General features: G+C 42.9%; 1 protein-coding gene across 6 annotated transcripts in view; it reads right to left on the reverse strand.

Annotated features, from left to right (window-relative positions):
- Positions 1 to 6,868: 6,868 nt before the first annotated feature.
- The window catches only part of PRDM15 (PR/SET domain 15), a 35,110-nt gene continuing 17,798 nt past the window's right edge, over positions 6,869 to 24,180 (reverse strand). For 5 of the 6 annotated variants that reach the window (XM_036382578.2, XM_036382582.2, XM_036382567.2 and 2 more), the window contains 15 exons: positions 23,956 to 24,050; positions 23,104 to 23,191; positions 22,246 to 22,413; positions 21,032 to 21,126; positions 19,586 to 19,717; positions 19,071 to 19,205; positions 16,575 to 16,738; positions 16,050 to 16,129; positions 15,346 to 15,465; positions 14,525 to 14,656; positions 13,940 to 14,023; positions 13,578 to 13,753; positions 12,381 to 12,461; positions 11,834 to 12,046; positions 6,869 to 11,144 (listed from right to left, as the gene is read on the reverse strand). In XM_036382578.2, coding sequence (XP_036238471.1) covers positions 10,662 to 11,144; positions 11,834 to 12,046; positions 12,381 to 12,461; positions 13,578 to 13,753; positions 13,940 to 14,023; positions 14,525 to 14,656; positions 15,346 to 15,465; positions 16,050 to 16,129; positions 16,575 to 16,738; positions 19,071 to 19,205; positions 19,586 to 19,717; positions 21,032 to 21,126; positions 22,246 to 22,413; positions 23,104 to 23,191; positions 23,956 to 24,050 — 2,246 coding nt within the window. In that variant the 3' untranslated portion in view covers positions 6,869 to 10,661. The remainder of the gene's footprint in view (positions 11,145 to 11,833; positions 12,047 to 12,380; positions 12,462 to 13,577; positions 13,754 to 13,939; positions 14,024 to 14,524; positions 14,657 to 15,345; positions 15,466 to 16,049; positions 16,130 to 16,574; positions 16,739 to 19,070; positions 19,206 to 19,585; positions 19,718 to 21,031; positions 21,127 to 22,245; positions 22,414 to 23,103; positions 23,192 to 23,955; positions 24,051 to 24,180) is intronic. The other variant, XM_036382573.2, reaches the window with a different exon arrangement.

Consider the following 24,180-nt stretch of genomic DNA (forward strand, 5'->3'; position numbering starts at 1 on the left):
CCGAGAGCCACTCCCTGCCCTGCTTTCTGCCAGCACCCTGGGTGAGATTTTAGGGCTCCAGGAGCAGATCAGCTGAGGGATCTCAGGCAGACTTTGGGAGGAGGATGGCAACAGCAGCTGGGAGGAGCTGCTGCACTTTCTCATCCAGATCTGGAAGACAAACTCTGCCCAGTAGCCTCAAGCATCAGTGGAAAAGCCTGACTGTGTCTTCCCTGGTGCTCGTGCTGATCCCACTGATTAAAACCCGTGGGTGCTGACATCATTCCAGGCTGAAAAAAGCCAGTGGGAAAGTGGGAAAACGTGCAGGAATCTCTGTGCCAGCTCCATGGTGTCAGACAGGCACCATCCACACGACTGGCTGTGTGCTCTTTGTATTTCCAGCTGCTAAAATTACCCCTCTGGAAGTGTTCCTCTATCAGAAGGGGAAATACTGGAGAGCTTCCCAGAGAAAGGATGGTCTGATCTGCTCACAGGCTCCTGGAACCCTAAAATCTAATCCAAGTGGGACTCTCCTCAATCCAAGCTTCTACAACCAACCTTTTCCCTGAAACAGGAACTCCTGGCATCCCTAAAGACAGAGGGAAAGGCAGGAAGAGCAGAGCTTATGCAGGACATTAAATAATCCGTGGTCAAGGAGCTTTATTAAAGTTATTCCAGCCATGGATTTAATACCACTGGAAGAAAATATCTCAAGTTATAATTATTCTAATTGACCAACGCCAGTATCCACAATATCCCAAGGAGCAGAGGCAAAAACCACCAGAGGGAAAACTGTGGGAGAAACTTTGAAATCCTCCTGTCCATAATGGCACAGCCTCCCCTTGTCTGTACATCCCACCTGAACCTCTCACATCGCCTTCCTATTTTTTATATTTTATTTGAACCTCCCACATTGCCTTTTCCTTGCCTTTACATCTCACCTGAATGTCCATATTCCCTTTCCTTGTCTCCCATCCCACCTGAACCTCCCACATCCCCTTCCTGGTCTCTACATCTCACCTGAACATCCACATCCCCTTTGCTGGTTTTTATATTTTATTTGAACCTCCCACATTGCCCTTTCCTTGTCTCCCCATCCCACCTGAACACCCACAACTCTCCCCCCATCCCTCTGCACCCCACCCGCACTCTAATCCTTCTGTTTGTACTTCTGTTAGTTTAGGCTCACCCCCATTTTTTTTCAGTATCTTTCACCCCAAACACAGGCACTTTTAAAGGCAATGGAGAGCTGGAAGGATCCTGGAAGGATTTGCAACCAAGCACAGACCACACACATTGATTTACTGCTTCCAGACTGGTAAGTGTCCTGTGCAACCAGAAATTGTGATTTCTTTCAAGCATTAATTGATAACAGCAAGTTCTTGCTCTGCTTGAATTACTCCTTAAACCACTCTTCACTTTGATAATGCTAGATGTCTAGAAATTAAGTGCTAATGTCTAGAAATTAGGTTGTAACTTAATTTCTTGACACCTTTCCAGGTAGGCAGACTCAGAACCAGTGGCTGTACTGTGAGAAGACAAAGTAAATTAAGCAGGAAATGTGTGTTTTGTATAATTAGAATGACAGCTATCCCCTTTACTACCTACAAATGCTCTCAGGGGTGAGTGCATGGCTTTAAAACAGCAGCAATAAACTGAGCACTCTTTTCCAGGCTCTTTCTGCTGGGAACACCTCATATCTCTATTCAACCCACTTCTTACTTAAATAACCACACAAGTATATCATGCCTGAGGAAAACTTAGTGCATGTTGGGATTTGCATGTATTTCATGGGAAAAAAAGGAGTGAAAAAGGGAGGAGAGTGAATGAGAAATAGGTGCATTTGCCTTCAGGACAGAGTTTCCAATTTTTCTCTTTGGTTATGCAATATAAGATCTTTTTTTTCCTTCTTTTTCTTGGCCTTTAAAAATGGTGCTTTGTCACTGATTCCAGTCTCTTCAGCAAAAATCTGTTTGCATCAGCATGGACTTCACAGGAGGGCAATAAAGCAGCTACTTTTCACTTTTAAAGACACACACAGCCCCAAAAGGAACCCACTCCTCCCAAACACCCCCACCCTGTGCACCCATGTTTGCAGTTCAGCAATCCTGAATTTTACTCCCTAACAAGGGCACAAGTGCCATCTCTATGTTGGTCAGACAAAGGTCTTTATTCCTTTGAAAGCTCTGATGAGGGTCAGGGCATTGGTGTGGAGAGAAGGGAAAAGGAGTGTGAACATGCAATTTATTTAATTTTCTTTATCTACCAGCCAGTGTAACAGACTGAGAGCCTTTCTTTTGTATCTCCCTTGGCAGAGCAAGGAGCTAGGGTTAGTACTTCCCCACCCTTTCCTGTAATGGGCTGATTTGATTTTTTAGAGGTTTTTTTTTAATTGTAAAGCCCCCCTTTCCTTCAGTGTCACCCCCTTGACAGCTCTCCTGTGCCTGACTCACATACAGGCAGCACAGAGGTTTATTCTGAGCATGAGAAAGGAGAATCACCCTTGAGAAAACTCTGCTCACAGCCTCACTTCCACAATTCCCAAAAGCCATGAAACGTGGCCCTTCTTTATTCTCTTATCACTGAGCATCTCCCTGCTTGCTTTCTGCATGTTGCTGCACATAACAGCACACAGAGTGTGTGAGTCCAAAACTTTGGGTTTCATTCATGGCAAATTCACACACTGAGCATCAACACTTTTCCCTGTCCAGGTAACAGAACACAGATTCTGTGTAATAATCAATAATTAGTGAGCAGCCCTGGTAACAGAACACAGATTCTGTGCAATAATCAATAATTAGTGATCAGCCCTGGTAACAGAACACAGATTCTGTGCAATAATCACTGATTAGTGATCAGCCCTGGTAACAGAACACAGATTCTGTGTAATAATCAATAATTAGTGAGCAGCCCTGGTAACAGAACACAGATTCTGTGCAATAATCAATAATTAGTGAGCAGCCCTGGTAACAGAACACAGATTCTGTGCAATAATCAATAATTAGTGAGCAGCCCTGGTAACAGAACACAGATTCTGTGCAATAATCAATAATTAGTGATCAGCCCTGGTAACAGAACACAGATTCTGTGCAATAATCAATAATTAGTGATCAGCCCTGGTAACAGAACACAGATTCTGTGTAATAATCACTGATTAGTGATCAGCCCTGGTAACAGAACACAGATTCTGTGCAATAATCACTAATTAGTGATCAGCCCTGGTAACAGAACACAGATTCTGTGCAATAATCACTAATTAGTGAGCAGCCCTGCAGCCAGCCACAGCCTGCCATCAGTTCAGCACACCAGGCTCAGCTTTCTTCTCTCTCATATTTTTTAGCTGTATTTCCAACGTGCCTCGTGCCCCCCAGGCCCCTCTTTCCCCCCAGTTTTGAATCCCTTTCTTGATGCTGGGAATGTTGGGGCTGTTCATCCTGGGGAGGAGAAATTGTGTGGAGACCTCAGAGCAGCTTCCAGTGCCTGAAGGGGCTGCAGGGAAACCAGAGGGATAATTCATCAGGAACTGGAGTGACAGGAGAAGGGGGAATGGGTACAAACCGAAAGAGAGTAGGTTTAGTTTAGATATTAGGAAGGAATTCTTCCCTGTGAGGGTGGGGAAGCCCTGGCACAGAGAAGCTGTGGCTGCCCCTGGATCCCTGGAAGTGTCCAAGGCCAGGCTGGATGAAGCTTTCAGCAACCTGGGATAGTGGAAGGTGCCCCTGCCCATAGCAGGGGGTAGGACTGGATAATTTTGAAGGTCCATTTCAGCCAAAACCATTCCATGATAACCAGGAACAGGACAAAAAGGCTCAGGCTGTGCCAGGGGAGGCTCAGGTTGGACATCAGGAAGAATTCCTTCCCAGAAAGGGTGGTCAGGAATTGGCAGGGGCTGCCCAGGAGGTTTGGAGTGCCCATCCCTGCAGGTGTGCAAGGAAGGCCTGGAGGTGGCACCCAGAGCTCTGGGCTGGGGACAAGGTGGGCATTGGTCACAGTTTGGACTCTGTGATCTCAGAAATCTTTCCCAGCCTAAAAGGATTCTGATTTTACATTCACTGAACATGAAAGACACGAGTCCTGGAGACTGTGAGGCTCCCCTGAGCTCTGTGCTGGGAGAGGAACTGAAAAGAGCACGTGGCTTGAGGGGAAAGCAGGCAGAGCTCTTGCTGCCATTACCAACACCCTGCACTGAGGGGAAAGCAGGCACAGCTCCTGCTGCCATTACCAACACCCTGCACTGAGGATAAGGCAGGCACAGCTCCTGCTGCCATTACCAACACCCTGCACTGAGGGGAAAGCAGGCACAGCTCCTGTTCTCGTTACCAACACCCTGCACTGAGGATAAGGCAGGCACAGCTCCTGTTCTCATTACCAACACTCATTACCAACACTCCTGCTCCCATTACCAACACCCTGCACTGAGGATAAGGCAGGCACAGCTCCTGCTGCCATTACCAACACTCCTGCTCCCATTACCAACACTCATTACCAACACTCCTGCTCCCTTTACCAACACCCTGCACTGAGGATAAGGCAGGCAGAGCTCTTCCTCTCATTACCAACACCCTGCACTGAGGATAAGGCAGGCAGAGCTCCTGTTCTCATTACCAACACCCTGCACTGAGGATAAGGCAGGCAGAGCTCCTGTTCTCATTACCAACACCCTGCACTGAGGATAAGGCAGGCAGAGCTCCTGTTCTCATTACCAACACCCTGCACTGAGGATAAGGCAGGCAGAGCTCTTCCTCTCATTACCAACACCCTGCACCTCAATCCCCACGCCACAGCTCTGCCAAACGAGCCAGAACTTGTGCTGCCTCCTTCCTTCAGCCTCCATCATCCAGCACAGCTTACCTAAGGCTCAGGTGGGCAGCAGAAGGGTGGGAATCTGCAGAAAATGAGCATCACTTGTTTCTCCTAATTTTAACTCCTCATTCTGCCATTACTATTTTTTTTTTTCCTTTCTTCTTATTTTTTTTTTTTTTCTTAAAAACCTTCTAGAATCAAAACCTACAAGTAAACAGAAAAAACCACAGGAAAGCACTCATGTGACAGCAATGATATCAGGACTGAAAAATTCAACTTTAAATGAAATAAACCTCCAAACCCAGTAGTTTTTCTTGCTTTTCATATCAGCTGCTCTACAGATGTTGCACACAATAATCAACTTTTCAAAAGTGTCAGGCACTGTACCTGCCAACACAGGTCCTGGATAAAGCAGGAATACAAGGGCATTACACCCCAAATGCTGATGGAATTCTTACTCTGGAGGTGACACTGAAATCTCCAGGACACTTTCTGCTCAGATATTGGGAATTTAGCAACAGTGATCTTGGACTCTTTGGATGAGTGATCCAATGTTTCAGGCATCATCAGCTGCTCAGGAGAGCTGGAAAGGGATTTTTATAAAGGTATGTGGTGACAGGACATGAGGGAATGGCTGTAAACTGAAAGAAAGTAGGGTTAGGTTTGGTATTAAGAAGAAATTCTCTGGGAGGGGCACAGGGTGCCCAGAGCAGCTGTGGCTGCCCCTGGATCCCTGGCAGTGCCCAAGGCCAGGTTGGCATTGGGGCTCTGAGCAGCCTGGGACAGTGGGAGGTGTCCCTGCCATGGCAGGGGTGGCATTGGATGGTTTTTAAGGCCCTTTCCAAACAGAGACATTCTGTGATTTAAGATTCTACTGGAGAATCCTGTCTGAAGTGAGATGGCAGCAGTACAGGTGCAGAACAGCCCTGCAGCACCCAGGAGGGAAAATAAAAGCAGAAAAGCTTTCTCCAAGCATCCTAGGGCAAGAAACATCCTTTCCAACCATGGCTGCACTGATTTTTCAGCAGCTTCCTGCCATGAACAGCGCATAATCAATACTCAAGACTATCAAGTCAAGTTGATGAGAAACATGACAGAAATTTTTTTTTCCTTCATCCTGCTGCCACCATGAGACTTTGGGTTTGCTGTAGGGCAAAAGCCCCTATTTGGAAAGAAACCTTGGTAATTTCAGAGATTCAAGTCATTTGGCTGAAAGTTTGTCTCCAAAAGTGCTTTTCAAGCAGGGCTTTGCTGTGCATCATGGTGTAGATGAGCAGATCCTCCTCCAATTTCGTTTCCTTTAACAAATGAGGCCAACCATGAGAGAGCCAAGAATACAAGGGTTAAAGAGTTACAAAAAGTTTCCAATGTAAACATTTGGTTTACACCCAAATCAATAACAAATGTCAAGCCAAAAGGAATCAGGAGGGACATTATTATTACTGTAAACAGCACCAAGGAAATCTCATCACTGGCCAAGATTTCACCAAGGTATTTGTGAATATTTGCATGGGGTACCTAGAGTTTGGATATTACTGTCTCTAGGATGTGTGGTATTTATTCCATTCCTGGTTTTCCAGATGTCAAATTGAGACATCTTTGTGTATGCAGAACAAATCACTGACAGCCTGGCAGGGAATTCAGTTCTTGAAATAAATCCAGCTGTTACCTGGATGTTAACTTCAGGCAATCTCTGGAACAATAAAAGAGTACAGAAATGTGGCTGGTTAGACTGGCAGGAGACTGGCTAGTGGGTTTCTGCAAAAATACTCACTTCTCATAGTTTAAAAAGAAATTAGTTTTCTAAAGCATACTAACACTTGATACAGTCAATTCTCCTGAGATAACTCAGCACAGAAGCCATGAAAGATTCAATCTCTTTTGCTTTCTCTTCTTACCAATAACAAGCTACAGAATAAATATTTCAGAATGCTACCCCATGCTTCTCTAATTTGGGATGTACAAAGTTCCAGGGGATGAGAGTTAATCTTATTGCTTTTGGGGCAAATCTAAGAGATTTGAAGGAAAAAAAATGTTTGATATCTTAATTAAGGAACAGTAAAGAATAACACTGGCAGAGAAAGGGTTCTGTACCTTGATGCTCCTTTACTTCAGAGCCCAGTGTGCCACAGACAGCATTCAATTAAATAATAATCTTAGCAATAAACAATGACAATACACAGAACACCACACAACATCACTCCTTTGGCTCAAAGTAATTCCAGTTTGTGACTGAACAGCTGTTATGCAAAACAAGAAAGCCTTCACATCCTACAGCTGAAAAGGCAGGGAACAAATTGGCAGAGGAAATTTAGATTGCACATCCCTTGTGGAGTGGTTTTATTTCTTGTGCAGTTTGAAAACAGCATCAGTACAACTTTGGTATTCACCTGGAAAAGGCTTAGTTGGGAGAGCAGTCACTGCTTGTCCAAGGGAAGCTCTGTCTGAAAAGGCAGCAATTTCCAACATCTCCAAACAAAACCATTTGAAACAAAAAGCAAACAGAATAATTTCTTCTGGATTTCTTTTTTTCCCATGGTGCAGCACACCCAAGATACAGTTGTTTTCTCATATGGATGTTCATAACAGGAATAATAATAAAATCATGCTGGGAGATGATGAGGCACCACAGCAAGGGCTGTGGAGAAACTCCCTGTCCTGTCTCAAAGGAGTGCTCTGGGAAGATCATATTTAGAGTTTTCTACTGCCTGGCCTAACCAAAGCCTTTCCAGTGGTTTTATTTTCCCCTCCTGAACATTATTTAAGGTAAATTTTACAGGAAAAACAATCAGCCACTGGAACAACCTTCCCAGAGTTGTGTCACTGGACGTTTAAAAGATGCAATTAAGACAGGTTAATGATGATTTTATGATTCTATCACCTCACCTATGCTCTCTTTCCCCAGAAAAAGGCTGGACAAGATCAATCATCTTTTGAGGTGCCTTCCAACCTGGGCTGTTCTATGATTTTGGGGATTCTCAGAGACTGAAGAGGGACATTTCTATGTGAAAACCAGCATGCAAGCACTTCCTGTGGGATCATTCCTTCTAAAATCACCTGGAATCAACCACTGCCAGAAAGGCAAGATCCTATTGCCTGGATGGGGTTACTGAGGCCAGCTAGCATGGGAGGGATGCCAAACCCCATAAGAGTACAGAAAACCAGGGAATTACATTAGAATAGAGATTTTTGTGAAGCCAGAGAGGTCTCTGAAAGTTGATTTCCTCTGAGTGCTACTCTTATCAAGCAGGAAATTATGTGTTAAAATTATGCAAGTTGATTAAATGCAGCACAAATGCCACTGTCAGTAGTATCAACATAGAGAAGACTGACTCTGCTAAGGTAAAAACCTCTTCCTCCCCAATTAAAAGCCTAATCACCATTTACATGTGTCTCAACAAAACTTTGATTGTGTAAAAATTCTATATTACCACAACTCAAGTGTTGTGGTAATAGGAGTTCTATTTCACAGAATCATGTGAGTTCTCCATTTCACAGAATCACAGAATTTGCTTTCCTTCCCTGTTTTTCCCCTTTTCCACCTGACAAAAGATAATGTGCCTTTATCAATTAGGCAAACACAGGGGGGAAAAAGAAGTTTCAAGTACATAAACAATATCATTCATAAATAAAACCTGGCTTTCTCTTGCCCATTGGTTTGGTGTGAAACAGAATTTGTGGGCAGGACAGCTGAGGAGAAACTGAACTAGCTCAAGCCAGTGGTGAAAGAATCCAGGAACTGTACTCAGGATACTGGGAGGCTAAAAAATTACAGGAGCTCACAGTATTTGTGTGAAAAGCGCCTAAGGAAGACAGAAGTGAGCAGGGAATGAAAAACTTCTCTTTCCCACACTGCTAAAAGGTACCTTTCTTTCTAATATGCATCCTTGTCCCATCCAATACTGGTCCCTCCCATGCAGGTATTTTATAGACCTGTTGACATTTTATTAAAAGTAGTTTTGCTCCTCTGATACACAGATTCTATCACCAGAAACCCCTTTGCTATCCCTGTCCTGCAGCTTTACACAAAGCCCAAGCCTCTGGACACAGCCATGGCACCAAGAAAAGCACTGGAGGTTAATTTTAATATTCAGACATTTATACTTTGGGAGAATTTGTTGTAGAGATTGTAAGGCAACCTTTAAGGGTCAAGTAGTCCATGTTAATAGAGACTTTCAAAGCTGAAGTCATTCCTACTCATATTTCTGCTAAAACATAGAAATTTTCATAAATACAATAAGCACAGACAGGATTTTTACAACCACCAATCCATCCTCACTGTCAGACACAGCAGCTGCTTTATCCTCAGGGAAAAAAAAAACCCTTCAGCACAGTTCTGTGGCTCAGTCTGCTGCCCCAAAGGACCTTGTTCTTCAGCCACAGCAGGGTTTACCCTTCAGGATTTCAAGCAACAACATTATATATATATATATATATATATATATATGCATATTATATATATATATATATTTAGTTTATTCCTTTTTGCTACCAGCTCATTTTCCCTGTGGGAATAGCACTATCTTCTTGACATGCAAAAGTCCAGACTGCACATCCATGGATGGAGAATGGAATGAAGGGGTTCTGTCAGCACAGACGTGTTTGACCCAGCCCAGGATTTGCATCCCCAGCAGTCATGCAAACCTTGCCCTTTATACACTGGGGCACACTGACTCCATGTGGCAGGACACAGAATATGCTTCAGACATTCCTTTTTCTTTTCCTTGCACTTCACACAACCTTGTGTGTGGCTGTGAACTTCGAAAATAAATTTTGGGAACAGAAGGAACAGGATCCATACTTTTTTTTTTTTTCTGTGAGAAGGGCGACACGGGGATGAAAGAATTCATGAATTGTGTTGGTAACAGTGTTTTTCACACAAATACTCACCAAGAACACGCAGTAAAATACAAAGGCTATATATATATATATATATATATGTATATATATATAAAAAGAATGCTTTCTCAAATGTTTATTACAGGATGAAATAAGTCTAATTGAAAAAAATTCACATCCTGAAATTGATCAAAGGGGACTGATTGCTCTTCAGGCCTATTAGCTAAAAGCGAGATTGAAAGAGGAGGTTTTAAAAATTACATAAAACTGTATCACATTCTTCTTTCAGTTTGTAATTGGTTTGATTGAAACTTGACTAGAAGACCATAAAAATTTGTTTCAGCATTGGATCAGCTCTCTGGCTCAAGTAGCACTATCACTGTCTGATGGGTACAGGGTTTTTCCCATGACTAAAATGGAAATAATTGGTAATATTTTCTTCCACACCACACTCATGCCCACCCCAAAACCCCAAATTCCACCTACTTTACTGATGTTGTTAGATATAAGACCTAAAGAAGATAAGAAACAAAGACAATTCCTGTTTTGCCCCTTTGTGTCTTCACGTTTCAGTCTCTACCAGCTGACCACAAGGACATTCCACCCACTGTGAACAAGGTCTTCAGATGCCATTTCCAGACTTGGAAAGAAGTGACATGGTATGGCTGAAAGGGTTTCTGTACATCACAAGTGCTGCAAAATTTAGGATTTCCCTGCTTTGGTTAAGGTGTGTGATGATGCACCTGTCAAATCTCAATCTTAGTGCACAACTGCAAGGGGGTGTTAAATTTGTGGTGAGATTTTTTTTTTCCCTTTTCTGTTATTTTTTTAAGACAGTGCAAGGTCTAGAGACAGCATGAGAACCTCAGACTGGGGTGTTGCAGGGTGATCTGCCAATTCCATCTTAAATTTCGTTGTATAAACGATGAAATAAAATTCCCATCTCTGTTTGGTATCCAGCAAACAATCCTAGTAGAAATTTTCCAAAGGTCTGTGTGTTTTTTCTGTGTCTCTGAGTACTGTCCATGCCCAAGTATAAATTAGTAGCTGTACATCTGCTGCTGCTGCTGCTCTGTCTGGACGGGCTGCTGGCCCGGCTGCTGCGGCGCGGCCGGCGCCGGGGGCTGCAGCACATCAGTCTGAGGCACTGACCTCCAGCTCAGGGGGTGCTGTTCTGTCATCTGGGGGTTCCCCAGGGGAGCAATGGAGTTCACCAGGGTGGTCAGGTTTATGAAATGGGCCACAGACTGGGGGTTGGGAGCCTCGGGCTGCGGTGGGAGCTGGATGTCGCTCTGGCGGTTGTGCAGCACGGCCGAGCCGCTGACGGTGTCGAAGGTGACGGTGAGGATGGAGCTGTCCAGCTGCAGCTGCCTCTCTGGGGGACACAGGTGGCCCACGGCCACGGGCTGCAGGTTGGTGAACTGGGTGCCAGCTGCCGTGGTGATGGGGGTCACCGTGATGTTGGTGAGTCCCACCGAGCTGGAGGGGGCTGAGACGTTCGGGTCGCTGAGCGTCACCACCACCTGAGGAGAAACACAAACATCACTGAGGGTCACTGAGGGTCACCACCACCTGAGGAGAAACACAAAGGGCACTGAGGGTCACCACCACCTGAGGAGTAACACAAACATCACTGAGGGTCACCACCACCTGAGGAGAAACACAACAGGCACTGAGGGTCACCACCACCTGAGGAGAAGCACAAAGGTCACCACCACCTGAGGACAAACACAAAGTTGACCTCAGCCTCAGTGACCTGATCACTCAGCAGATTCTGAGTGACCACCAAATACCAGGGAAGTGCTGGTGGGCTCACGTGGTGCCAGCGAGAGAAGCCACACACAGATGGGAAAGTAGGAAATTTGGAATGTACCAACTTCCAAGGGTAGAAGTAAGATGGTGATGGGAGAGAGGGATATGGAACATTCAGAACAAACAGACAAATTAACTTTCATTCTTTTAATCCCAGCTTCAGCCAGCTAGTGATATCTACACTGTGATATCAACAAATTGATCTAACCCCAGAGGAAATAAAACAAACATGAGGAGCTTATTGGTCCAACTTCTTGGGTTTTTAAACCCATCTTTGTGTTACCACAATTTATCCAATCAGCTCCAAATGTTCCAACCACTCTTTTGTGATGTTTTTTTAACCAAAAGAAGGGTTATCCCTCTAAGCAATGCCACCCATCACCCTCCTCCTGCAGCTCACCTGTTGGATGCTCTGGACAGCTGAATTAGTCTCATCTCCAACATTCCCTGTGAATTCACCTTCCTTCTCTGTGTATTCACTAAAGGCAGGGTCCTCAGGCACTTGAGCTTCCTCCTCCTCACTTGACTTTTGTTTTCTTTTCTGGCCACTTTTAGGAGCTTTTATGTGCTGCTTCCCTTCTGGTAGTTCACCCTGTTCCAAGGCTAATTCCGGCTGCAGCAACACATTTCCAAACAGAGCATCAAGTCTTTTTGCTTAGTGAGGTTCCAAGAAAGAGACAATCACCTGAAGCTGGTTTATTGTCAGTTCTCAAGCAAAGAAACAAACTTTAGCAAAATCCTCACTCCAGGGATTGAGACCTCACCCTGTAATTACATTCTGCCTGTTATACAAGCAAGCAGATCAGCAGCTTGTGGCTGCTTGGACATGTTCCACTGGGGCTGACTCTCTAAAAAAGCACATTCCTCACCCATCAGCCCACACCCAGCTGTGTTCTGTACCCAAAAAGTGCTGTCCCACCTCACCCTGCAGCAGGCCTGGAGCTCACCTGAACAATCCCAATTGAAGAGGCATCAATGGTGGTTGTCTCTGGCAGTGGCTCTAAATCATCAATCCTCACTGAAAGAATCTGAACACAGAGAGGTGTCAGCTGCAGCACTGCAAACCACAGTCAAACAGCACAGCATTTCCCTAATAAACCCCATCACCAAGCAATAGTGATGTAGTCTAGCACTTTACATGTAGTACTTAATACAGGGAGTTAAGTGTGGCTTTTTAAAATAACCTTTTGGCATATCACCTTTTCCCTCTTGCTGAAATCCAGCAAAATTTAAACACAGTAGAAGAACATGTCCATTTTCATATTCTAGACAGAACATAACGCTGTGGAACGTGATGAATTCTACAGAAAACAACGTGTTTGGAAAAAAAAAGTATTATGTTATCATTTCAATTTATAAACCTATCAACTGTGTCCTATTTCATTATTTTCAGATGAATCTACACATCTCAGCTCATCAAAGAATAGAGACAAACTGCCCTCTGGATTTCAGATATGTAGCTGCATTTTAAATCCCCAAATCAATAAACAAAGCATTTTGTTGACTTCCTTCACAATCATCATGATAAAACAGCAAAGCAATGCTAATGAAAAATTGGTAGTTAAAAAAATGTTAAAAAGCCTCAAAGGGAACAGACAAGCCTTAATCAAATCTAAACAGGAAATGCTGAGGAGAAACACAATATTTAGAACACAGAAAAAAACCCTGCTGGGGTCAGACAAAACATCCCTCTAATCCACATTCTCTCCAGTCAGCATTCATCTTTAATACTGAGAATAACTTTGCACCATCAACAGATGCTGCCATCACCTCTCTATTCACCACTTCTTTCAGATCACTTCTGAAAACAGAGAACACAATGGGGAAAAAAGAATCCATTATACTCACTAATAGATGGAGACAAAACATGAAAAAACATACATTTAAGCCAGGGTAGAAACAGAAAAGAGATTTAAATAATCAGAAGAACTTCATCTTTAGGGACTGAGAATCAGATAGTGAAATGGCTGATTCAGTTAAGTCCATGTTTCACAGATACTACTTAAAATTGGGCCCAAAAGAACAGGAAAAAGAGAGAGGGAAACACAGCAACTCCTTTCAAGTCACCAAAAGTCATAAACATTCTTTTAAAAGAAAAAAAAAAAAATTAAAAATTCCATAATCCAGCACTCAAACTCACTCACCTCTGGGTGTTTACGCCTCATGTGTCGACTCATGGACGCCCTGGTGGAAACCTTTGTGCCACACAGCTGACAGCTCTGGGCTTCCACCTTGTCATGGGTGAGCTGGATGTGCTTCTGCAGCATGTAATCAGTGACATACTTCTTATCACACACTGAACACGTCCACTGTTTTCCTACTGGTGGCAGAGGGAAGGAAGGAAACCCAATGGATGAACATCAGATTGCCAACGCCTCAAGGAGAGCAATAATTGATGTTTGGTAACAGGATGTGCAACGTTAGTTCCAAGACTGGCCAGTCTAAATCAAAATTAAGGAGCAAAATTAAGGTATTTTTGCTGGATATTGCTTTTTAGAGGGTTTACCTGTATGAATCAACTTGTGAGTCTCCATTGTGTTTCTCTCGCTGAAGGTCTTGCCACAGAGCTCACACATGAAATCTTTGATTCCTGCATGAAAAGCACATTTGGCACCTGTGAAAGCAGTCTAAAGGTATCTGGGACAATCCTGAGTTTTTTATTAGTAACATTAAAAAAATAAAAATCACAGACAACAAAAAAAAAAAGGCTGAAGCCTACCTTCACCAGCTACTTTTAGCTGAACCATTCCACTATATCCAGCAGAAAATAAATATCAGAGAAACTGATGTGGGAAGTAAAACTTTGTTTTGGGAAATCACAACCTGAACACTAATTTAAATCCCCAACACTGCAGAGCTACTCTAGACCAAGAACCTTTCAAAAAAAGCAAAACTTGATACCAATTAATCTGCATTTATTTCTAGAACAAGGGGTCCTAGCTGAGGACAGGACAAAATCTCACTTTTCAAAGAGCAGAACATACATATTTTATTAGTTTTTGTCATACTGTCTGACTGCTCTAGGTAAGAATTCTCCTGGGAAAGATTTAATTGATTCACTGCAACTTTTGTCCATCTCTGGAGCTCTCACCTGTGTGTCTCTTGTAATGTTTCAGCATGTTGACTTTCTGTGCAAATTTTCGGTGACATTCCTTGCACTCATATTCCTTAATCCCCTTGTGCAGCTTCATGTGGTGACGAAGAGCATGTTTTGTCTTCATTCCTGTGAGGCAGAAGGCACAGGACACTTAGTCCATCACTCCCACCTTCAGGGGAGAAATCAGGCTCATGTTGTTAACCAACAGCTCGATTTTATATTTGCTGCAAGTCCACGGTTGCATATTTTTAATTGTTTACGTAGCAATGCATTTCATCATTATTATTTTAATTCCATAAAAAAAAGCTCTGGAAAAAATCTGAGTAATCACTGATAGAGAAACAGCAGGGACAAGCAAAGATAAAACATCCTTAGAGGTGTCAGACTTATTACAGTCTTTCACTAAAATACCAGCTCAGATTTGTTCAAGTTATAACATGAGAAATTAAAGAAGTCAAAGTGACTTTGACTCTTAGGGCTCTTACAGAGAGAAATTACTCTATTTTTTAAGCCTGTAAAAAGCCTACAATGAAAAGATCAACTTGCATTTTCTTTTGTGCTGCAAATCAGGCATTCTTCAACCTGACAGAAACAAATTCTACTAAAATCAGTATTGTGTTATAGCCCATGAAACCAAACTGTACAAAATTAGGGCAGCTCACGTAACAACAATGCTGCTGATTAATACATTTTCTACCTCTCAAAATGCAGGATTTACAGCACTGCCACTACTCTCAGCATGGCAGTTGTTTTAATTCAGATATTCACCTGCTATTCAGTATCACAGTGAATGGAAAACAAGGCAGCAGACATACCTTTGCCACACTCTGCACACAAGTATTCTCGGATATTATCATGGACTCGCATATGTTCTTTTAACATGTCTTTTCTAGCAAATGATTTGCCACATTGCTCACAAGCATGACTTTTTACACCTTGAAAATAAATTTAAAAGACAACATAAAGAAAAAAAAATGTTAATGAGTAATGTGCATCTCCTAAAAACTGATTAAAGTGGTGAATTAGAGGGCAAAAGCACACCTATGCTGACAAGCACACCTTTCATGGATATTGTAGCCCAAAGTAAATTAGAAGACTTTGGAGAGAGAAAAGCTGGCTTTTTGTGTGAGAAAAAACAGATGAAGCCTGAGGTAGGAGAAGACTGCATAGCATGAAATAGTAATGAGCTGTTAAAAATGATTTTGCAATAGCAGGTTTCAGCCTGTGTAATGGTGAGAAGGTGGCATGGATAAGAATTTGGGGAAGAACAGAATACAGAATTAGATGAATCGTGCAAACATATTAACTAGGCATTTGGACTGTGTGTCCAGATCAAATCTCTTCATTAATATTCCCTGCTTTAGAAAACTGGTTTACTCTAAAAGAATAAATATTATATTTGTCTTGTCGTAACATAGAGCGAAAATCCTCTAGCAAATAAAAAAAAAAAAAAAAGGCAGGCACTGGCAACAGAAATTTCTCTTTGGTATTGATAATTATAAAGAAACAACATTTTTACCTGTATGTATAAGCTTATGTCTTTCCAGATTTCCTATACTGTTAAAAATCCTGCCACAGATTTCACATGGATGGATGTATCTGAAACCAAAGAGACCAAAAACTGTGATTCTTCTCTCGAGGCAGAGGTGATTCTCAGGCATCTCTGTCACTAAGTGTATTTCATTTGCTAATACTAATTACTCCAGAAGTTCCTTGAAGCACAAGTTTTTCTAAATGAGCCTTAAGAAACCCCCAAGTTAACTGCAAGCTTGGAGCAGTCTGGCATTGCTATACACTCAAATTTTTTTCAAAACTATTTATTAAAATCACTGATTCACACTTTGCAAAGCCCAAACTGGGGGGCTGCTGACTCAGTGACCCGTGTGAAGCCAATCACCAGCGGCACACATTTCCAGCTCATAATGAACATTTTTACCCAAATTTCACAGTTATTTTAGCACAGCCAAATTCCCTAAGAGCCCCCCAGGAGGCAGAACCATTAGAACTCCAAGCAGGCAGCTCTTCTCAGTGGAACAAGCCTTACTTCTGCACGTTGGGGTCGGGCAGGTTCTCCCTGTGGATGACCATGTGCGCGTGGTACGTGGCCTTCAAGGCGAAGCGCCGGTTGCAGATGCTGCAGCCATAACCCTTCTCCTTGTGCACGTCCATGATGTGCTTCAGGTACTCCTTCCCTCTGCCAAAGGTCAGCTGGGGAATGAACCAATAGTGAATGGAAGGGGGAAAAATGTCCTCGGGCACAGCAAGGAGCGGGTAACATCAAGCAGAAATAAATATCCTGTGCAGCACTAAAATCCTGTATGCCACTGGATGAAAAACCTGTGACAGCAGGGTTTAGGCCTGAAACTCTTTGGACATTACAAGCACGCTGCTACAGGACTTCAGTTGACTCAATTTCTCTGGATGGAGATGGTGTCTCCACTTCTGCACAAGAAGAAGACCTTGAGTTGCTCATGCACTGAGGAACAGCCAGGTTTAACCTGCACCAGCTCACCTTGACTACAGTGAGCAGCTTTGGTCACCACAGCATAGGGGTGATATTAAACTACTGCAGAATGTCCTGAGAGCTACAGAGATGGTAAAGGGTCTGCAGGGGAAGTTTTGTGAGAGCCACTGAGGGCACTTGGTCTGTTCAGCCTGGAGAAGGGGAGGCTGAGGGGAGACCTCACTGCAGTCACAGCTCCTTGTGAGGGGCAGGCACTGATCTCTGCTCTGTGCTGACACTGACAGGACTTGGGGAAATGGCCTGAAGTTGTGTCAGGGCAGGTTTAGGTTGGGTATTAGGAAAAGGTTCTTCCCCTAGAGGATGGTTGGGTACTGAGCAGGCTCCCCAGGTTCTGGTCACTGCAGCGAGACAGAGCTCAGGGAGTGTTTGGACAATGCTCTCAGGCACATGGGGGGATTCCAGGGGCTGCACACAGCCAAGAACTGGACTCAGTGAGCCCTGAGGTCCCTTCCAGCTCAGATTATTCTGTGATTCTGTAAGATTGAAGAGATCACAGATGGAGGAAATGCCTGCTGGGCTCTGGGGGCATGGAGCTTTGGCAGCAGCTCCCTTCCAGAAGGGCTGGAATCTCCAGGCACTGCAGGGCAGTGACTCTGCCTCAGCTCCTGGAGGGGCTGCAGCTACAACAAACAGGTGCTGCACTACTGAGCTCCAGATGTGCACATCCAGATGTGCTCCAGCATGCCAGGGTGATGTGCCATAATGACATGGCCTTTTGCTCCAATTCTGGAACTAGGCAGGGCATTTCTAACAGCACTGCAAAGCTTGGTGAAGGTGTACTTTGACACCAAGTAAACCAGATTTTTTAAGAGCTCAGAAGAGAGATTTCTCCAGGAGTTACTTGTATTTGTTCTCCCTTTGGCTGTTCAGTGTCCCCATCTCCTCACATCAAATCCCATTTCCCACAGCTGTGCCTTTACACAACTGTTTACTACACAAACACCTGCAAAAGCACTAAAAACCCTTCAATTTCCAAAAAGATCTTTCTGATTTGAATGGCCAAACTGCCCTCACTTGCAAGCACACAATTTTATATAGTTTATGTACCCATGAAATGTCAGGCAAGAAAATCAGCACAGTGAAAGCAAGAACATGATGAACTGCTGTGGCACCACAACTTCACATATTTACTGACACAAAATTAAAATCAGTTTGCACTGAAAACCATCTGCCAGATAAGAAAACTGAAATATTATTATCTCCAGGTCTTAAAATGAAGGTAAATTAAGAACTTTCACCACATTAAGTGTGGGCTGTGAAATAAGCTCTGATTTCCAGGGTCAATTCAGTGGCTGAACAACCAAAAATCCCCTGTCCCTGTGTCAGTTTTGCTGTTCTCACTGAGTGGTTTTGCACCCCACCTGCCCCAGCACAGTGTGCTCACCTGGGGAGGGCACAGAGTCCTTAAGGACCCATTATTTCTTTATAAAATGGCAAAAGCCTCACAGTGAGAGGTTTAAAAAATCTTCCTCTCCCAGCTGACAACTGAGTGAATCACATTCCAGCAGCACTTCCAACACCATCCTGTTTGCAATGGAGCAGGGTGAAAATAAACAGTCACTCTGAACACAAGCAGCAGTCTTACTCCTCCAAACTGGGTATCCACAAAAGAACCTTCTGACCTCATAAAAATTAACCAATTTGTGGACTCTATCAATCAGAAATGCTGCCACCATTTAAAGTTGCACATAATTGAAAGGTAGTTTGAGATGTGAGTGCTCCTTTATTGATCCTCCTCCAGTTTTGCTTGTTTTCTTCCTCACAGGAAAAAGTGAATGTGTCTGTCTTTCCTTTTTTTAGTGTTTATCATCCCCCTTGCTGGACACCACCTCAGTTCTTATGGAACTGAGCCTCAGTTCACAGATCAGAGGTAACAGCACTGCAGAAGACAGCAGACCTGAGAACTTGCCTTCTCTCTGAGAGCTTTAATGTTATTTAATATTCTGAATTATTTATAAATTCCTCCACTCCCTCCCCCATCCCAAAACAAGTTAATTTGAAAGTATTTAAAGCTACCTGGCACCTTTTGCAGCTATACTTGTGAGGCTCTAAATCTGCACTTTCATCAGAGTTGTCATCGTTTTCCTCTGATGAGATTCCAATTTTACCAATGAACTCTTCCCTCTGGTGATCATCCATTAGGGCTATGTCCTGTGTAAAGTAAAGGGAAAGAATATTTTGTTTTAATAGATTAAACTTCTTCAAAAAGTAAGGCCTGGTCACCTTTTGCTTCCATGTAGACTGCTTTGCATTAACTGCTGTAATATTATTTATTTTGAATATCCTCCTGCTTCATTCAATACAGAGTTTCTGTATTGAATATGTCCATATAAGGGGTAACTTATTCAAACAACTAATTTTAATTTTTCTGCATATAAAAGGAATTTTAATATAAAGACACTCAGCTGGTACAATATTACATCAATAAAAGCATCTTTATCAGCACCACTGAATGATACAATTCCCTTTTAATTTAATTTCATTCCTTACAATTCAGTGTTGACAAAACAATCTGATTATTAACACAATACCTTAAAATGGACATGAATATGATCTCTCAGCACATCCACCCTGAAAAATTTACGTCCACAGATCTCACAGGTGTATTTCTTGTCTCCATGTGTTAGAAGGTGTTTGTTCATGTTGCTCCTACATGAAAATACCTAAAAGGAAAAAGAGAAGGAAGGATTTTTGGATCATGTCCAGCTGGGCTACAGTTCTTTGATACCTACCCAGTGCTGAGCACAGAACACATTTACTGTCACATTTACTGTCTTTTTTTATTCCTTCTGGCCAGAAACATGCAGGAGCTCCTGTTAGCAGTCTGCCTCAGAACTGCTGGCATGGCAAAATCCAGGGGCAGAGTTCCAAGGAACTGACTGAAACTAGCCATTTGTCAGGGGTGGACTTCCAAAAAAAGGCTACAGCAGAATTATACAGAGTAGAATTTGAAATAGTTAGACAGTGTCTTTTGAATCATCAATGTTCCATCTATCTCTAAAAAGATATAGCCACAAAATCTACCTTGACTGATATGAAACATAACCAAAGCATCAAAATCAGAGGTCTGAAGATCAGCTGAAGAGTTCTTGAGTGTCTTTTGCACCATCAATCATTAAACATTTATAAAATCACAAGTTAACCCACACTCCTTGTGACAACAGTGACTTATGATCATGAGTGTTGAACATTCAAATGCAACCATGCCATGACTACACCATGAATTCAGTTTTATTCCCCATGGAAAAGGATTCCCAATGTTAACTCCAGCTGTTTACAACCAGCCAGAAAAACTTTATTTTAAATAACATAAGCCATGAGATCTCACTGACACACACAGTGGCCATGCGACACTCTCCATTGTGCTGGGTGTCCTAAGGAAAGTTCAAGCCTGAAATGCACTTTTGCTCTCATCCCTGTGCTAACAGCTCCCACCATCCATGGCTACGGTGGGCTTGGATAAATAATGGAGCTACAGGTGTTTGAAGAGGAATATCCTGACTGGACTCCACACCCTACATGGGCAGCTGTTCCAGAGCTCTGCCACCCTCACTGTGAGGAATTTCTTCCCCACGCTGAGGTGGAATTTGTTGTATTTTGCTTTATGGCCGCTGCTCCTCGTGCCATTGCTGAGTGTGATATTCACATTCTCTGAACAGAGAGTGACATAATTCTCTCTCCCAGGATTTTGCCTGAAGAAGCACAGAGAGAAGAAGAGAAAACAATTCTTACCTCTATTCTCTCTGTGTTTCTCTAGGCAAAATCCTGGGAGAGAGAATTATGTCACTCTCTGTTCAGAGAATGTGAATACCACAGTTTAGCACCACCGGAAAGAGTCTGGCACCATGCTCTGACACCCCTTGGAGAGATTTAAATGTATGGATGGATCCCCTCAGTTTTCTCCTCTCTGGACTGAGCTGCAGCACCCTGGAGCCACAATGCAGAGCCTCTCATGGCACACTGGCACAAGCTCCTACCTTCCCACACACGGGGCAGCCCGAGGGCTCCTTCTTGTAGCGAACCATGCTCTCCGTGCTGTGCTCAAAGTCTTCTCTCTTCACACGCCTCACCCCTTAACACAGCAGTCCCCATCAAAAAAAAAAACAAAGCAAGAAATAAACCATGGCTTTCCACTCCAGCCTGCAGGCCTGCTCACAAGGAGACTGGGAAGAAGAGTGAAACCCTCATTGCAGGATTGAATTGCTAACAAAAGGGTGATTTCTGAATTATAATGGGTTTTAAGAATATAGAAGCAGTCTGCCAGAGTGATGTGTTATGGGTTATTGGTTATGAAAGCAACTGCAAAGTGACAGAAAACACTTTTGTCAAAAACATTTTTGTCAACATCAGGAAAGAGGCAGATCTAGTAGGCCTTGGCACTTCAATCTGGATCTGGCCCAGAAATTCACCCTCACTAAGAAAGAGAGGAGAGGAAGTCTCTAAGGAGAGATGAACCATCCAGCATCAGCTGTAATGCTCAGAGAGGATTTCAGACCTCTTTCTCTGCTACTTTCAGGAGGGCAGAGGGCTCCTGCTCTTCTGTGACAGCTGAAAATGAGACACTTCCAGTGTCTTACAGCCCCTTGTCCTCTGGTTCAGGACACAAAATAAACAATCTGGCTGCTTTTTTTTTTTTTTTTAAATCACTTTTGGTTTTATCATCTAAGTCACTAACCACATTTTAATACAAGTTGAGCAATGTACCAACTTTTTCCAGTCTTTGAGTACCTATAATATCCTCAGATGCTTGAGATTTTTAATAGCTAACTCTCATAATCTCATTTTCATATATTCTCAAGTGTTTCAAAGATAACATGCTGACACTGTATTTATGGAGTAGTCACTCTCAGCAAGTTAACTCTCTGCCTTCAGATTTTCAAGTTACCACACAAATTTTAAAAAAGGAAGAATAGGATGCAAATAAAGAAAAAAAAATTAAAATCAGCCAGTCTAAACTGCTGCATAATAAGCCATGCTGCTTTCACATGACTCTTAATAGCTCTGGACCCACTACTGCTATTTTTCATAAATGTAACATTTTGCTGAAACTTGAAATTCTTGATCAGGTAACTGATTAATAAAAAGACAGCCACCATTCAAGAAGATCTAATGCACACTATGATTTCCTTAACCTGCCCACCTCCACTGCTGTTTCAGGAGAAATAATTAGGTTGATCTGCAGGAAATTTACCTTCCAAGTGCCGCCTCTGATGGTCCAGCATGACATCCTTCCTGTAGAACATCTTATTGCAGATCTCACATGCAAACTTCTTATCCCCATGCTTTTTCTTGTGTTTTGAAAGGTTGCTGTTTGTAGAGAAGAATCTGAAACACATCTCACACTGGAATGTCTTGTCATCTGTAAGCAAGAGAAAGCATGCAGCTCTTTAGAGCTGAAAACAGCTTTTGTATGTTTGTGAGACGGGTGGTTCCTCTGTTGGATCTGGGTTTTAAACGTGGAATCCATCACTATGCTCTAAGGGCAATTACCTGTGTGATTCTGGACTGAACACTATTGTGGGGCCATAAAAGTAACCAGGATGGCATTTTTTGAGCATAAGATCACAGCAGAAATAATATGAGTAACCACAAGGGATGGCTATGGGAGAAAAGCACAGGTTGGAGTGATACTAAGAAAAAAACATTTAGAGACTACTGAAAGTATAAAGCTGGAGAAAGCTGAAGAAAACTGCAAACCCAAAAAACTACAAATTACCACTAATACTGGTCCTGTACCCAGTTCCTCTGTTTCAGAGGAGTGAGGTGGAATTTAGTTTTAGGGAAAAAAGTTAAACAGAGATTATCTGTAAACAAAGGAAACACCACTCAGGATATTACACAGGTGAGCAGAAGATACTAAAAAATCCCAATTCCTAAGTGGATGTGTTGCTCTACAGATCACTGGTTACACTCTTCTTATCAAAAACCCAGGATGCTGACAAAAACCTAAATCCCTATTCCCCTTCTGTAGTTTCTCTGCTGAGATGGATTTGGGGACATCTTCCCAGAATGCAGCAGAGATGCCAGAGGAAGAGTTATCCATGCTCACCTGTCCTGCAGTTGTGGAATTCCAATGCACTCTCTATCCGAAAGGCCTTTTCACACGTGGTGCACTTGTATCTGTACTCACTGTCCACCTGAGGATCACAAACAGGAAAAGCAAAGTCACATCTGACAGAGAAATTCTAAACCTCAAACACCTCCTCTGTTTTCTGTCCTTTTCAATTTCTAATCCTTCAAGAGGGCATTTATCTACACAGTGGTGCAAAATTCTGATGCTGTATCATCCTGCCATGCTCCTACATCTGAGCTATAAAAAACCCCAAAAACTATGCTCCTGTGTGGATGTGGAACATCTGGTCCAACACAGACACAGAAGGTTTGAGAAGCAAGATGTGATCTGACTCATCTTCCAGAAGAGGTGGCAGCAATCTGAGAGTTAAGGACCCTGGTACCAAGCAACAATGGAAACTGTCACTAATAAGGTGCCACTACAGGTGGGTTTAATATTTCTATGGCAGCAGCATAAAAAGGCAGAGTTCATACATTAAAGGAATGAAAAGTGGGGAGAAATCAAACAGGACAAGCAAATAAGAATGTAACAACCCTATTTAGCAGCATAACTCAAGTCAGATCTCACCTCTGTATCATGCAGGTCCAGCTAATTCCAGCTTGTTTTGCTGGAATTGATGCCTGAAAGCAATTTTCTATAGAAAAAGGGTTTGCACATGCTCAAAAGCATTTTTCAAATCCATCAATTATTCTAAGATAAGATGTTACCATCCCCTCTCTGTCCTTTCTCACTCCCATGGGATACCTGCCCACATGAGCAGGGCACGCTCACACCTGGAATCTCACTGTGCCTTTGCACAGAAACCCTGCAAGAGCCCCTTCCACTCACTTCATTCCTGCTGTGCTTGTATGAAACGTGCTGCTTCAAGCTCTCCTTCCTGCTGAACAGCTTTGCACATTCCTCACATTTAAACAGTTTGTCACCTGAGGGGGTCAATCAAGATGAAAGGGAAATAGTCAGTGATTGATAATAACCAACTCCAGGCAAGGCAGGGGAAACCAAAGCACAAGCAACTGCAAACACACAGGCTGGTGATGAAAAATTTAGTATTTC

This window comes from Molothrus ater, chromosome 2, assembly GCF_012460135.2.
Source record: "Molothrus ater isolate BHLD 08-10-18 breed brown headed cowbird chromosome 2, BPBGC_Mater_1.1, whole genome shotgun sequence".
NCBI lineage: Eukaryota > Metazoa > Chordata > Aves > Passeriformes > Icteridae > Molothrus > Molothrus ater.